The 15,846-nt window shown below is 33.7% G+C and overlaps 1 protein-coding gene and 1 pseudogene across 6 annotated transcripts in view; one reads left to right on the top strand and one right to left on the bottom strand.

The window, feature by feature from the left end:
* Nucleotides 1-15,846, bottom strand: part of USP34 (ubiquitin specific peptidase 34) — a 230,355-nt gene that overhangs the window by 97,545 nt on the left and 116,964 nt on the right. For 4 of the 6 annotated variants that reach the window (XM_015094329.4, XM_042246016.2, XM_042246018.2 and 1 more), the window contains 8 exons: nt 15,391-15,486; nt 11,443-11,525; nt 7,378-7,532; nt 5,913-6,026; nt 4,101-4,200; nt 3,807-3,966; nt 870-996; nt 626-773 (listed from right to left, as the gene is read on the bottom strand). In XM_015094329.4, coding sequence (XP_014949815.2) covers nt 626-773; nt 870-996; nt 3,807-3,966; nt 4,101-4,200; nt 5,913-6,026; nt 7,378-7,532; nt 11,443-11,525; nt 15,391-15,486 — 983 coding nt within the window. The remainder of the gene's footprint in view (nt 1-625; nt 774-869; nt 997-3,806; nt 3,967-4,100; nt 4,201-5,912; nt 6,027-7,377; nt 7,533-11,442; nt 11,526-15,390; nt 15,487-15,846) is intronic. The other 2 variants (XM_042246017.2, XM_060412083.1) reach the window with 1 other exon arrangement.
* LOC105612745 (sentrin-specific protease 8-like) lies at nt 8,271-9,097 on the top strand (annotated as a pseudogene).

Raw genomic sequence — 15,846 nt, 5'->3', positions numbered from 1 at the left:
GGGAGTAATCAAATATACCTTTCAGGCCCACACGAAAATTCCTTAATATGATACTTTTTTGAGGGAAGGGGAGATGCATAGGTGGGAACTCAATGATGTATTGTTTTCATACACTTCAAAAAATATAGCAAAAAGAAAAAAAAACAAAAAAAAACACCCACCCTAAAAACTACTGAGTAAAACTGGGTACTTAGAGAAGCAACCGACTCCAGCACTCTTGCCTGGAAAATCCCAAGGACAGAGGAGCCTGGCAGGCTACAGTTCATGGAGTTGCAAAGAGTCAGACACGACTTAAAGTGACTAACACTTTCACTTTTAAAGTTGGGTTCTAGGTAGTGTATGGACACAAACTTATTAATTCCCACACTGTTTATCAAATAACCTACAAAAGCAGATTTTTTTGTGGGGGGGAGAAAAATGAGTACAAATGTTTGCAAATAACATCTTTAAAAAAAAAAGTAAAAGAGAACTATTAACTCTTGCCGAAGAATCGATGGCACCATACCAAGGGTGGGAGGGGAGGAGTCAAGAACACGGCTCATAGTCTTTATTTAAAGAAGTAAAGGTTTGAAGTCAATATATGATAGAACCTAGAAAATAGAAAAATTTGAACTAATGGACTTACCAGGAAACTCTCCTTTTCGGCTGCTTTGACCAAACTCCTGAAGCTGAGCTTGTTGATTTATTTGTTCTTTCTGTAAATTTTCATACCAATGAGTTACTTCAGCCCTAAGATCTGCTACCTGGTCACTAGGATACATTTCAATAGTCATCTGAAATATGAGATGCAACCAATTTAAAAATACAAAAAGAACATATATTTGAACTGGGAAATGTTATTAATTTGGAAACTAAAACTATGTAACTACCTTGTCAGGAAGTCCAGCTGGCTGGCATACAACCCTCAGCGGCAGGGACTGTTTGTCACTCAGTGCTTTCAAATGACTACTAATACCCGTGCCTTCAATTTGCCACTGTCTGAGATGATACGCAAACCTAAAACACAAAAACCACATACAGGAAGGATATCATTTTAAACTATTTTAATGTTACAGAAGTTTTTGCTATTTTACAAAATAAAAGAGCCCACAAAAGGGTCCAATACATTACAATTTACAACATTAAATTTAAGTTTGGATTCATGATATTGAATCAAACTCAAATGTGTAAATATAGTTAAGGGTGCCTTAAAAATTACTTTCCAAGAAAAATTACAAAAAAAAAAAAAGGGCCCATTAAGAATATTATGGGGTGTTTTTTGTTTGTTTGTTTTTAACAAGATGAAGGGAGGACTGGGGAGTAGCAGAGGCAGGAGGAATTTAAAGGAACTAATTAATTCAGTAAGTGAAATGGCAAGCTGTCAATCCTATTTTCAAAGCAAGAAAAAAGGTATTAGGAAAGATTTTTCAAAGAGAGAACTGTATTGCAGTAAATACATGTTAACCAGCCTAACAACTTTTGAGAGCCGATTCCATGACTGCTAAAATCGTAAAATGAATGATAAAGATTAATATGTCAAAGGAGACAGGCAATTAAGCATGAACACTAAATATTAATTTTCTGATTTTCAGTTGAAGACAGGATCCAGGGTACCTCAATTTATTTAAGAAAATAAAATATCAATGTCTAAACTAATCAGCAATTCTGGAATAAAAGAACAAGTAAGCAAATAAATGTACTTGATTTCCAAGATGTGATCCAATGTTCACCTTCTATGAGCAAATGAGTAATTAATCTTTTGGAGCCTGATAATTCTTAAGTAATGAGGGGGTAATCTGGTGCACTACCGATGTCTGGTAGTCTATCTACTATATATATACCAATAACATTGCCTTCTCTTCTCCCTTAAGCTGTGATAATCAAAAATGTCTCCAGGAATTACCTAATGTTCTCAGAGAAACAAAATCATTTCTAGTTGAGAACCACTGTTAAGATTATAACCTTATCTCTTTTAAAAAAGAATATCCTTTGAAAAAGACATTTTTATTTACTCCTTTAATAATAAGCAATATATAAGTACAATAATTACTTTATATTTTCATAAAAATGTTTAGGCAATTTTAAATTAGAAACAGTAATCTTTTAAAAAGACATTTTTATTTACTCTTTTAATATAAGGAATAAACACAATATTTACTTTATGTTTTCATTTTATAAATGTTAGGCAATTTTTAATTAGGAGTAGCACTAAGCACATTAAGCACCTGAAACTGTATGATACTACACAAGGATTTGCTTGAAAATTCCTATATAATTTTTTAAAACTAGCTCTCAGTTTTTGAATATTCAATTGTTTCCTAGATTATTTACTTGCCACCCAAAAAGTATTTATATAAATTATTTAGCACCAAGATTAACTTTTAGAGGAAAACATAAACAAATACAAAGGTTTCTATTAAGGATGTTATAATAATCAATTTTCTTCAGTTTGAAAAAGTTTGTACACCTGAGAAGGAACTTTTGAACTAAAATTCACTAAACTGATAAAATGCAACACAGGAATCCTAGGAAAAACTTGTTTTAAAAGACTTAAATAAACACCTATTTTAAAAACATGAGTTAACGCTGCATGAGGACTAAGGGCTTGAACCAACAGGACTGTTTTGGTTTGCTGTTTGTAGACCCTGCAGCACATAGAAAATTTTAGAAGACGATGTACTGTTATCATTAACAATAAATATCTGATAGGAAAGGGTAGATTATAGAGACTCTGATTTTCTTTAGTATTATCTTAATGTAGTATCTGGATTTTATAATGAGTATGTATTAACTTTTTATTAATTTGAATAAGACATACCACATTTGCTTTTTTATTTTTAGCTTTTAAAGTGATAAAAATTATGAGGCAGTGTGAAGTTTCTGTTGAAAAAGACTCAAGACTTCCCTTACACATTCTTTAAAAACACAAGGAATTATTTAAGTAGAATTTCTACAATTTACAATCGTAATCAAAATAAGGAATTTTGCAAAGTCTAAATGTTTTAAATCACAGAGCCATGTTATTTATAAGGAATGTGTAGAAAATCTTTATTAAGTATTTTCTGACATTTTAAACAGAGGTCAATATATATAAATGGTATAGGTTTTCATTATCAAACTGAGCTTGGAAGTTGAAATAAGTTTTAACAATTTTTTTCAACAGTTCTTTGTACTTTTACATTTACTCATGATTTTTAACAAACAGAATTTCTTAATTAAAACTATCTACTCACCTTTTAATTCAGTCGATATATTCATAAATGTTAATTTGCTTTATTTCTGTATTACACAGGGTATGTCTAAATTAATTATATAGATATTCATTAACACAGAATTTTTTGATCATGTTTCCATGGTAAATGGAAATTCAAAATTAAAATACTGTCTCCTAGTCCAGGAAGAAAAAAAAACAGCAAATGAAACAAATGACTCAACTTGATTCAACTATGAGAGATTATCTGATGTTCCTGGTCAGAGTTTCAGTGAAAACTTTTTTGGTAGTGGTGTTCTGCCATTTCAATCATAGTAATACTTTCTTAGAGATGGAATTCTGTCTAGAGATTTTTATTCATGCACATCTTCTCAGAGTCTTATGATATTTAAAGCTCTGTGGTATTTACCAGGAACCTATATTGCTGATTCCACGATGAAATGGTACATATCATGAATAAAAATTACTTCTATTACTAACTCTTCACTTTCGGTAAGTTATGTTTTCTAGCTGCCCCCAAGAAAACCTTTAGTTTTAAGAATACTTTTGGACATATCAGCAATTTTTTTTTTTAATGCCTAAAATTCATTCTAATAATGAGGTTTTAAAAAATTACCTTCTCCTAAATGCTTCCAGGTGTGTCTTCAGCATAAGGAGTCCTCTTTCTATAACAGTGAGACTTGAGTGTGATTCCTGTTCAAGACTGCTAGAAGCTATCATAAGACTCTCCATACACTTACTAATAAATTCTTGCTCCTTCTCCAAACCCGTTTTACCTAAAAAGTCAGATGTTTAGATATGTATTATCAACCTTATATTCTTATTTAGCTGTATTAAAGAGATATCAATTATACCTAAGAAAAATACTTAGATAAAAATTACCTACCAGATAGTAATTCAAATCACTCACCATTAATATAATAGGAGTTAATATACTGGATAGCTGCTCGACTGACATCACCAGACTGTGCTCTTAAAGCAATGCCCCAAAATTGGTCCATACCACAAAGCTAAGAAACAAGAATATGCCATCTATAAATGTTAACTGTCAAACAATGGTTAACTAAAGACCAAAGCTACAAATTTAAGAGGCATTCAATATCAGAGAGTTTTAGTATTTTATAAAGTATTCAAAAGGCAATTCCTAATGATAAAAACCTTGGAAATTTCTTCAACTTCTGAAATATACCTGTACTAGTTATAAAAATACCTACTTACAAATCATCCATGTATGCGTATAACATTTAACTCAGAAGTTATAACTACACAGTGAGAAAAAGTCAAGTCCTCAAAACATGCTACAAAGGAATAACAACTGACATAATTATTAGCATAACATGTTAACATAACATGCTTTCATTCAACTTATTCTGAAAGTCACTGATTTCAGGTATTCACAGAAAATTAAAAAGCTTCACTAACTGAAACTGATAATTAAACTTATGACTTAAACTATGAGATGAAAAAAAAGTTTTCACTGAAAATTATAGAAAAAGTATACAGTGGAAGTTCTCAAAAACTGTAACTAGGGTGAAGAAAAGATACCTTCTGGTATGTGACAGAATAGCTTTAGTGTTCATGTCATCTACTTAAAAAGCAGTATTATCTCAAAATTAGAGTGTGACCTTTTAGGTAAATCAGATCTGTCCAACCGTCTGAAATCACCAAATTAAAACTTTTCATAGTGCTATCAAAGTAAGAGCTTGAACCAGAACATTAAAAACAGAAATAAGTAAACAAAAACACTATTCAAACAAGGAAAGAAGGTAGGAAGATACTATGAAAGCAATATACAACTACTTGCTCTAAATACAATTACAGTTATCTGTACCACATAGATTTTACAACAGTTTACTTTTCTCTCTATAACACAACTCAATCTCTAAAGAAAATTAATGAAAAATATAAGTGGAGTGCAGATAGCATGAATCAGAGCTATCATTAATAAACTGAAATGTCCAATAAGCAAGACTTTCAAACAACAGTCTATGTTTGGTGAGCCTAGGAATATATAATGCATTCAACAAAAACTCGCAGTCATCCAACCTAGCCAAATAAGAGCCAGAAATAAGACTAGCAATCTGTGACAGTCTTCAGCTAATGAACTGATCATGCCTCATGGTCACTAATGATTTAGGTATATTCCATTCCAGAAGAGAAGTTACCGAAAGGAACTCTGAAGTTGCCCAACAGCAACTAAAAGTTTGGCCACAAAAAAGGCCTGAAAAACAGATTTTTGATAAATCAAACTTCTACTCAACAAAATCCTTTATTAACCAAGGAACATACAGTAAATTATGTTACTTCGGTTATACTAACACACAATCTTCTATCAGTTTCAGGTATACAGCACAGTGATTTTCATACATTATGAAAAGATTACTGTAAATAAAATCAGTTACCATCCAGCACCATATGAAGTTGTTACAATATTATTGATTATATTCCCTATGTGGACGTTACATCTTTGTGACTTATTTGTTTCACAGCTTGAAGTGTGTATCACAAGTTTCCATTATGCACAACAAGATTATTTTCAGTAATAAAAATTACCATATTTGCTTCATAAAACTTTTAAAACCCAAAAGATAAAGCTTCTTAAGACTTCAGAATAAAAGTCTGCAGAATCAATAAATTCAATGCTTGGTAGTAATCTAATTTGAGAAACAACAAAAGAAATTCCACAAGCTGACCCAAGAAAAGGACAAATCTCAATTCATACCTCAGAGTTTGAACCACCATCATAGGCACTGGTAGCCAGTCGAGCCAAGTTACAGAGATGCTGAAACAGGTTTAAGCCAGTCATGCTAATTGTTTCAGGTTTTAGCTGGGGCATCTTTAAAAAAAAAAAAAAAAAAAAGCTGTCAAGGTAGCTTATGTGTGATAATTAATTTAGCAGATTTCATTTTATTAGATTTAACATAACACATTTAAGTTAACAAATCTAGTTTACTGAAAACACTGAATAGGAAAATGTAACAACTGAGATTTTAACTGAAACCTGCTGATATGTGCTTCCATTTTTGAGATGTATTATAGACCCAAACCAGAGGAAATTTAAAATTTTTATTAGTTATTATATAGTTACACCAGACACATTTACAACATATAGATAAATACACAGGTTTTGTATAAGTCAGAGCTTGAAATTAAGATAACTGAAGACTTGTTTGTAGCTTTGTCGTGAATCTATTAAGTGATTTAGTTTCTATTATCAAAACTCATTCGTATGAACTCAAGTTTACCACAGAGACTTTCTAGAGCCTTTATAATCTCAAAAATCAGCATATAAAAAATAAAGTGTATTGCTTTATTATCAAAGTTTTAAATCTAAATAGAAAATTACCTACTGAACCAAATGCAGCATCTTATAAATAAAAATAAAAATTGGATAGATGTATATCTTTAATACACATCATGACAGCCCTTCCTACAAATGCCCTCCCCCCCAGAAATCAACAAATCTGAACATTAGCTTATATCTGCCAGAAGACTGGCTAAAACCATACCATTTAATTAAAAATTGCAGAATAGGGCTCTCACACAGTAGGTGTGGTACCACCCCTCAAATACTGAAACACAATGTTACTAATGATTTTAAAATAAATATAACAAACCTCCCCACACACCTCTTATTACTGTTCACCAAGAGTTATACTTACTGTTAGTTTAAGTACTTTAGCTAAGGAACATAACATTTTTGTAAATCTAAAAATTAAGTATTCATTTAGATATACAAACATTGTAGAGCACAAAACTAAAGCAACATCTAAGTGGCAAAAATTATACAAGGACTGCAGAGAAGCAGTATATTTATCTTTTTAAAAAAGAATTCCAGGGCTTCTCTGGTGGTCCAGTGGTTAAGAATCTGCCTTGCAATGCAACAGGTTCGATTCCTAACTTAGAGAGATTCCACATGCCGCGAGGCAATGAGCCCACATGGCTACACATGCTTTGCAACAAGAGAAACCCCTGCAATGAGAAGCCCTGGCACTGAGAGTTAACCCCCTCTCATCACGAGAGAAAGCCCCAGGCAGCAATGAAGACCCAACCAAAATAAATATTAAAAAACTTTTTTTTTAATTAAAATATTTCAAAAGAGGAAAAAATGAACATTACAGTTTACATTTCAAGAGAGAAAAAGGAAATACAGAAAAACAATACAAACAGTCAAGAAATAAAATTACCTTCTCCAGGAAAAGATGTTTGTAGGTTTCCATTCCCATAGCATGTTGATCTTTACTTCGAACTTGATTTAAAAACCAATGGAGTGCATCATCATAACATTCAGAATCTTCTACTAAACAATGCCATAAAATATCAACTTGCTCCAAACTTAACCCTAGATAAAATTACAAATTTTAAATCCTGGTACATGCAACATTTTCATCCTAATTAAATATACTAGAAGCACCAATATATACAGAAATACAAAGGAGATACTTCACAGCATTTTATGAAAACTGTTTCGTAGAGACTTCATATAATTTATGCTTTCAAATGTAGTTAAATATACTCCAAAGATAAATCATCTTAAAAAAACAAGACTTATATGGGATAGTATCCTACGAGACACATTTGTTCTGGAAAGTCATTTTCTTTAAGACATCAACAATCACTGTATTATAGCAAACATGATTAAAAGGAAGTAATCCCCAAAAAGTTAAGTCAGTTCTAAGGTTTAAGGGTAAAGAATACAGTGGATACCATATTCAAAGCTAATTCTATGCACATAGGAGATAAACAATAAATGCCAATAAGCATCATTTTTGTAAACTATGAAAAAAGGGATCCTTACAATTAATAAAACAAAAAGGAACTGACTACCTAAAACAGAAGAGCAACACATCACTGGAAACAATTAGCTAAGAAACCACTGAAATCAGACAGAATCTGTATGGTATTAATACTTTGACCCAAGTATTAGACAATTCTAAAGTGTGTCAGAAGGAATCAGAACTATTCAGAATCAAAGAAAAGGCATTAGGGCAATCACAACTCTGATAAGTGAGGCAATCCAAAAGCGTAGAATAAAATTATCACAGGGATTTCTAAAGTATACCATAAGGGATTCAAGAGCATGGGCTTATTCCCCAGAAATCAGAAGGCATTGAGAAGATGATAGAGTCTTAAGTAACCACCACCCCCATCCTTTTTCCGGCCAGTATGGAGCTGCTTGGAGGCTGGTTGGGGTGGTGAGGTCCAAAGCAACTTCTGGAATTTCTGAGCAGCCCTGGTAGGTACAAGGTAGACCCAGTCATCTTGAGTTACATGGACAGTCTACTGTGGCAGTCATTTGTCTCATACTGGATCCTCCAAGCTGGCTCAACGTTCATGTTACTGGGTTTGCCTTTGCGTACTTTGCCAATAGTCAGTTTCATGACTGCTCTGACCATGTCTGCTTCATTAGCCCCGAAGTCACTCAGTTTATCAAGTGCACTGGCAACCCAGCAGAGATCACCATGTTGCCTGAACCCTTGGACCCCTCCAATCAAGAGCTATTATTTTTAGCCATCAATGATAATTCCAACCACACAGCTAGGGGAATCCATTGGAGCCTGTTGGTTTATCTCCAAGATAAAAATGGCTCTCTTCATTATGATTCTTATGGTAGTAGCAACTAATTCCACGCAAAACAGGCCAATAAAGAAACTACAGGCTCTCTCAGGCAGAAAAGGAAACAAAGGAGACAAACTAGCCTCTGTGGAAGAGAAAGCGCTCAATAAAACAGCTGTAAGTGGGATATACATGATATGTAACACTGAGACATTGTGTCAGAACTTCTTTAGACAACAGCCAGAATCACTATTGCAGCTACTCACTCTTACATACATCACAAAGAACAGAGAAAAATGGAAAGATCTCATTGCCAGACCTGCCAAAAACTGGCTATTGAAATATAGTTGACTTTTGAAGTCTCCTCTTTCTGCCTGTCCCCATGTATTGGATGGCTGTAGTCTCAGTGTCTGAGGGAATATGCCTGGGAGAGGAAATCTTCGGATGCTTACTTTCTCCTGAGAGAATATTATCCTCTGAATTCTCCTAATGGGAAGTTTTGCTTTAACCCTAACTTTAGAGCAATATATGTTCTGTGAAAATGTCTTCAAAATATGCACCAAAACCTTAAAACCAATCTTAATCAATCTTAACACTTATTAATTCCCTTTTGGTCTTCCTTATCCACACTGGTTTATTCCAAAGAAAAAAGACTGATCTGTAAAACAAATTAAAAATATGTGAAATCCAGAAGCAACAAGAAAATCACAGAAGAACTAAAAACTTAGTGTACAGTCCACATATTCCAAGTGATCAACTAGCTGGAAGCAGATCAAGTTCCAACCAAATGCAAAATCGAAATATTATCAGTTACTCAGTTTTATGATACCACTTCCATTCAACAAGCAAAGGCTTTCCCTGCTACAAACTCTGCCAATACTTGATATTATCAAGATGGTGTTAGCCCATATCACCCACTGATTTCTAGAACACTTTAAGAACAGGGAATAGTAAATAACATTGTTAAAATAAATGTGGTATACCTCTTGTTTTGCATCTGAAACTTACTAAAAGTTGATTTGAGATATAAAGGGAAAAAGTGACCTTTCTCAACTCTTTTAATTCAAAATACAGATAATGAAATTTTTGAAATGTGGAACCAAGAATAAAAAGAAATATTATTCCTTCCCCAAAAAAAGAAACCACTCGCGACCCTCCCCCTACTCCAAAAAGTAGATGAGATCCAAAACCACCTCAGAAAATATTTACCTAATAGCAGTATCAGTTGAAGAGATTGAGGCAAAAAATGTATACAAAATGTATCCAATCAGTTTCTCATAGAAATAGTTAATGTGTGTCTTATTCATTCTAAAAACCTGTGCCCCTGAGAGCCAATATAAAAACACTAGGAACAACCTTTAGTGTATAACTTAAACACAGTAAGTAGTTAAGAAGAGATAAATGAAGATAGGTAAGAATCTTTTTAAAAAATCTATAACTTTGGAGTAACCATATTATACTTGAAAGAAACTGTACCAGTTAGAGAAGTACAATTATGATACGGGATAAGTTCAAACATGATTTTAAATGTGCAGTAGCTATTTAAAGCCCACACAAAAAGAACATATTCTGTGTTTAATGGAACAGGAGCAGCAAAATAAATAACTCGTTATTCAAATACTGAAAAAAATGATTAACTTTTTCCAATGAAAATCTATATTCAACAAACATGAAACAATGGTCATGTGAATTTATATTGAAAATATCTGATTTTGATTTCTCCATGTATAAAGATTTTTTTAATATTTTATATTATTTCTTGTATATCCTGAATCATATGGGTGTGATAAATGACCCAGTAACATGAAACAGGGGTTTTCTATCAAAAACAGGTGTCTTCATTTTGAAATCTACTGGTATCATAATGTTATCGTAATGTTAGTGATATTCATTACAAACACCTTGACTTAAAAGAAATTACAGACTTAAAACAGTACAATAAACACAAGGCATACCTCAAGCATAGATATGGACTTAAAGAGTCATGAAGACATCTCTCAGGCTAGCAAAACACTCACCCAGCAGTTTGACATTAACCACAGCTAAAAAAAAGAATGTCCTTCTAATAGATGAGGTTGTTGACACAGACATACAGAAAACAAGGCATGTGGAGTGTCAGTCCAGCAAGAGGAAAGGTGCTCTGGCCAAAGGAAATCGACCTTTCTCCTTTCTTGTGAGGATATCTTGCATGTGGATTTAGAAATGGTTCATACTCTTACTATACCAGACCAATTTCTCTGTTTTTTAAGAGTAATTATTAATGAAATTGAGTTTGAGATTCATCTAAATTAAATGTGTCTCCAAATTTCTGTCACCTATGAAATCAACAAATCTGGGATAAGATTAGCCCTGATATAATATACAGACAGTGGCTGTTTCCAACTGGAGTGAAAGGAATATTCTATTAACCAAAAGTTAAAAAAAAGAAAAACAGTCACTCTAACATGATATGTTCTCCTATCCCAAATATTTTGTTCATGCAATAAGTCATTCACTCATTAAGAAACCGACACATTCAGAGATTGAAACAAGAACATGTCAGGGACAAGTTGCTATTGCCATACACAGATAGGACGTTTAGTACTGAGAATAATTTGATCACCACAGAAATCTACAGGCATGAGTACATTCAATTGATTCTTTCAAGAATCAATGAAGATCTAAAAACTTATTAAAATATTGATTTAAAAACTTACTGAAATGATCAGGTGATCCCAGAGTTGAAAAGACACAAGTTAAGAACTGAAGTCGCACCTGAACTTCGGCACTATGGCTGTACCTGCATTTAAAAAATCGTTAAAATAATTAGCTGAGAGATCCTATTTCTTAATTATTTTTAAAGATCTAATGGTCCTAATCTTAAATCGTATCAAATAAATAAATTTCCATTTAAGGACTCAATTATTAAATATTTCAAATTATATCTTTAACTACATACACAAAAAATGGCCAAAGCCAAATGTTACAGGAAAAAATTGTTATTTAAGAATATAAAAATCTACAAATTATTAGAACACAAACTTTCAAATTAGATAAGTAGGTAAGAACAACAGTAGAAGAAATGTTATTTTAAAATTATGCAATATGTACATTAATTTTAATATTTAATCCACTTCCATCTAGAAATTCCATGTTTCACTGTCACTGTCCCTCCAGGGATACTACTATATTCCTTAAACAAGAAATGTTAATGATATATCATTTCCATAAATATAATTCATAAAGAAAACAGCTGATACAAAATAAGCACTTCTGAATGTTATTTCAAATCGAAGTAACTAATTCATATGTACAAAATTCAATGTATAATATAAAAATTGCTTTGAAAGATTGTTAAGTAGGTAAGTTCACATGGTTCTCTGGGAATCAGTTTGTCAGCATTTGCAAAGGAAGGCATTTTAAGAATCAAGTGTTGGTCTGTGGTACAGGAAAAGTAGGAGATGGGTCTGAAGAGGGAAGCAGGGGCCAAACTGCTGTCAGCCTGAATGTCAGAAGAGTTTGACACTGTTATGGACAGACAAGAAAGTCCCTTATCTGGTGAAGGATGCTGGGGAAAGAAAAGGGGTAATGATCAGATTTGCATTTTAGGATTCCTTTAGCAGCTCTGTGAACTACACACTGAACTGTGACTGTGATATCACAACATTCTAGTTCCCACAAGCACCTGAGTAGCCAATCAAGGAGACTGAATCAATGATGAGTTTTTATGTTACAAATCCAAAGGCTGGCTGGGGATGAATTGCCCAAATTAGCAAGCCAACAAAAGACAGAAGCCACTCTGAGCTATGACCTATATCCCAGTTTGCAGATAGACTCTCTTAATTCAATTTCTAAATATCGATAAGCAGGTGCAAAATTCTAAAAGCTTCCTAAAGTTAGCTGGTTTCAAAAATTACACTAGATTTGCTACTGAAGTTTAAAGATAAGCTTTCCTAAAGATTGAGTTTGCTTGATATATCTTAATTTTTATTTACTGTCTTACATTAACACTGGCAAAGAAAAGATGAATATTTGCTTCATTACTGTTGCAGTGTCCTTTCTGAAGTTCAAAGTACTTGTGTTAACTTTTGCACTCTCCTCTTTCACTTTCATCAAGAGGCTTTTTAGTTCCTCCTCACTTTCTGCCATAAGGGTGGTGTCATCTGCATATGTGAGGTTATTGGTATTTTTCCCGGCAATCTTGATTCCAGCCTGTGCTTCCTCTAGCACAGCATTTCTCATGATGTACTCTGCATATAAGTTAGTTAAATAAGCAAGGTGACAGTATACAGCCTTGATGTACCCCTTCCTGATTTGAAACCAGTCTATTGTTCCATGTTCAGTTCTAACTGTTGCTTCCTGACTTGCATACATATGTCTCAAGAGGCAGGTCAGGTGGTCTGGTATTCCCATCTCTTTAAGAATTTTCCAGAGTTTGTCATGATCCACATGGCCAAAGGCTTTGGTATATTCAATAAAGCAGAAATAAATGTCTTTCTGGAATTCTCTTGCTTTTTCGATAACCCAAATGATGTTGGCAATTTGATCTCTGGTTACTCTGCCTTTTCTAAAACCAGCTTGAACATCTGGAAATTCACAATTCATGTATTGCTGAAGCCTGGCTTGGAGAATTTTGAGCATTACTTTGCTAGCATGTGAGATGAGTGCAATTGTGCGGTAGTTTGAGCATTCTTTGGCACTGCCTTTCTCTGGGATTGGAATGAAAACACCTTTTCCTGTCTGTGGTCACAGATGTTTTCTCCAAATTTGCTGGCATACTAAGTGCAACACATCCATAGCATCATCTTTTAGGATTTGAAACAGCTCAACTGGAATTCCATCACCTCCACTAGCTTTGTTCATAGTGATGCTTCCTAAGGCCCACTACACTTTGCATTCCATGATGTTGGCTCTAGGTGAGTGATCACATGATCGTGATTATCTGGGTCATGAAGATCTTTTCTGTATAGTTCTTCTGTGTATTCTTGTCACCTCTTCTTAATATCTTCTGGTTCTGTTAGGTCCCTACCATTTCTGTCCTTTATTGAGCCCATCTTTGCATGAAATGTTCCTTTAGTATCTCTAATTTTCTTGAAGAGATGTCTAGTCTTTCCCATTCTATTGTTTTCCTCTTTTTCTTTGCCCTAATCACTGAGGAAGGCTTTCTTATCACTCCTTGCTAATCTTTGGAACTCTGCATTCAAATGGTTGCAGAGTGCATTCAAATGAGTGCATTCAATTCAAATATCTTTCCTTTTCTTCTCTTTTCGCTTCTCTTCTTTTCACAGCTATTTGTAAGGCCTCCTCAGATAGCTATTTTGCTTTTTTTGCATTTCTTTTTCTTGGGGATGGTCTTGATCACTGCCTCCTATACAATGTCATGAATTCTGTCCACAGTTCTTCAGGCACTGAATCAGATCTAAGCCCTTAAATCTATTTCTCACTTCCACTGTATAATCGTAAGGGATTAAATACAGACATATTTGAATGGTCCAGTGGTTTTCCCTACTTTCTTCAAATACAGTCTGAATTTGGCAATAAAGAGTTCATGATCTGAGCCAGTCAGCTCCCAGTCTTGTTTTTGCTGACTGTATAGGGCTTCTGCATCTTTGGCTGCAAAGAATATAATCAGTCTGATTTCAGTACTGACCATCTGGTGATGTCCATGTGTAGAGTCTTCTCTTGTGTTGTTGGAAGAGGGTGTCTTTTATGACAAGTGCACTCTCTTGGCAAAACTCTTATTAGTCTTTGCCCTGCTTCATTCTGTACTCCAAGGCCAAATCTGCCTGTTACTCCAGGTGTTTCTTGACTTCCTACTTTTGCATTCCAGTCCCCTATAATGAAAAGGACATCTTTTGGGGGTGTTAGTTCTAGAAGGTCTTGTACGTCTTCACAGAACCATTCAACTTCAGCTTCTTCAGTATTACTGGTTGGGGCATAGGATTGGATTACCGTGATATTGAGTGATTTGCCTTGGAAACAAACAGAGATCATTCTATCATTTTTGAGATTGCATCCAAGTACTGCATTTCGGACTTTTCTGTTGACCATGATGGGTACTCCATTTCTTCTAAGGGATTCCTGCCCACAGAAGTAGATATAATGGTCATCTGAGTTAAATTCACCCATTCCAGTCCATTTTAGTTCGCTGATTCCTAAAATGTCGCTGTTCAACTCTTGCCATCTCCTATTTGACCACTTCCAATTTACCTTGATTCATGGACTTAATATTCCAGGTTCCTATGTAATAGTGCTCTTTACAGCATCAGACTTTGCTTCTACCACCAGTCACATGCACAATTGGACTACTTAAAATAATATTAAATCATATTATATTTAGAATGCCCTAACACAAAGATACTGGTGACTTCTGAAAAAAGTATTTACTTTTGATTCCTGAAAACACTGCCTTATGAAAAGAACTCAATAGTGAAGATAAATCAACTCCTAAGGTTATGTAGTTTGTATTTCCCTAAGGTAAACATTATAAAAATAACCTTATAAAAGTCATATTAAAAAAGAAATGCCCTCTTATAATTTTATAACTAAATTTTTCATTTATTATATGGGGAAAAAAAGGAACGGAAAACTGAAAAATTATCTTATCTTTCAAAGGAAAGACAATCAAGACTTACACATACCTTACCTAGTTAAAGTATACTTACAGTGCATGCTTTTGTCTGCCTTCTCTTACAGCTTGAATATAGTATACCAGATTATCAAAGAAAAGCTTCATCATGTTCAGTTCTTTTTCTGCCCACCTGAACCAATTAAAAGAAAAAATAATTTCAGAGGCACAGGGTGAGATAAATCTATTCTAGAACAGGAAAAAACACTATAGTGCACCTTAATTTTTATGAAGTTATAGTATCATTGCGTTTAAATCTCAAAATATTCAATCTCTGCGAAGGGGATAAAATGTCTGGTCAAATGCTAAATAAATGACTAACATGAGTTAATATTTTATAAAACAGTACAATACAGTCCATGCCAGCCTGTCAGTTTGTAGGTTACCTGAAGATTTACTAAGATGATCAGAGATAGTTTCCAATTTTAAAATATGGGCCCTAAGAGTTTAAGAGATATACATATCAAATCAAATGCTGAGTGCTACTGCATAT

The sequence above is a fragment of the Ovis aries genome, chromosome 3, assembly GCF_016772045.2.
Source record: "Ovis aries strain OAR_USU_Benz2616 breed Rambouillet chromosome 3, ARS-UI_Ramb_v3.0, whole genome shotgun sequence".
NCBI classification, from domain to species: Eukaryota; Metazoa; Chordata; class Mammalia; order Artiodactyla; family Bovidae; genus Ovis; species Ovis aries.
Note: the sequence above shows the minus strand (reverse complement) of the source record. Positions and strands in the feature narration are given on the sequence as shown.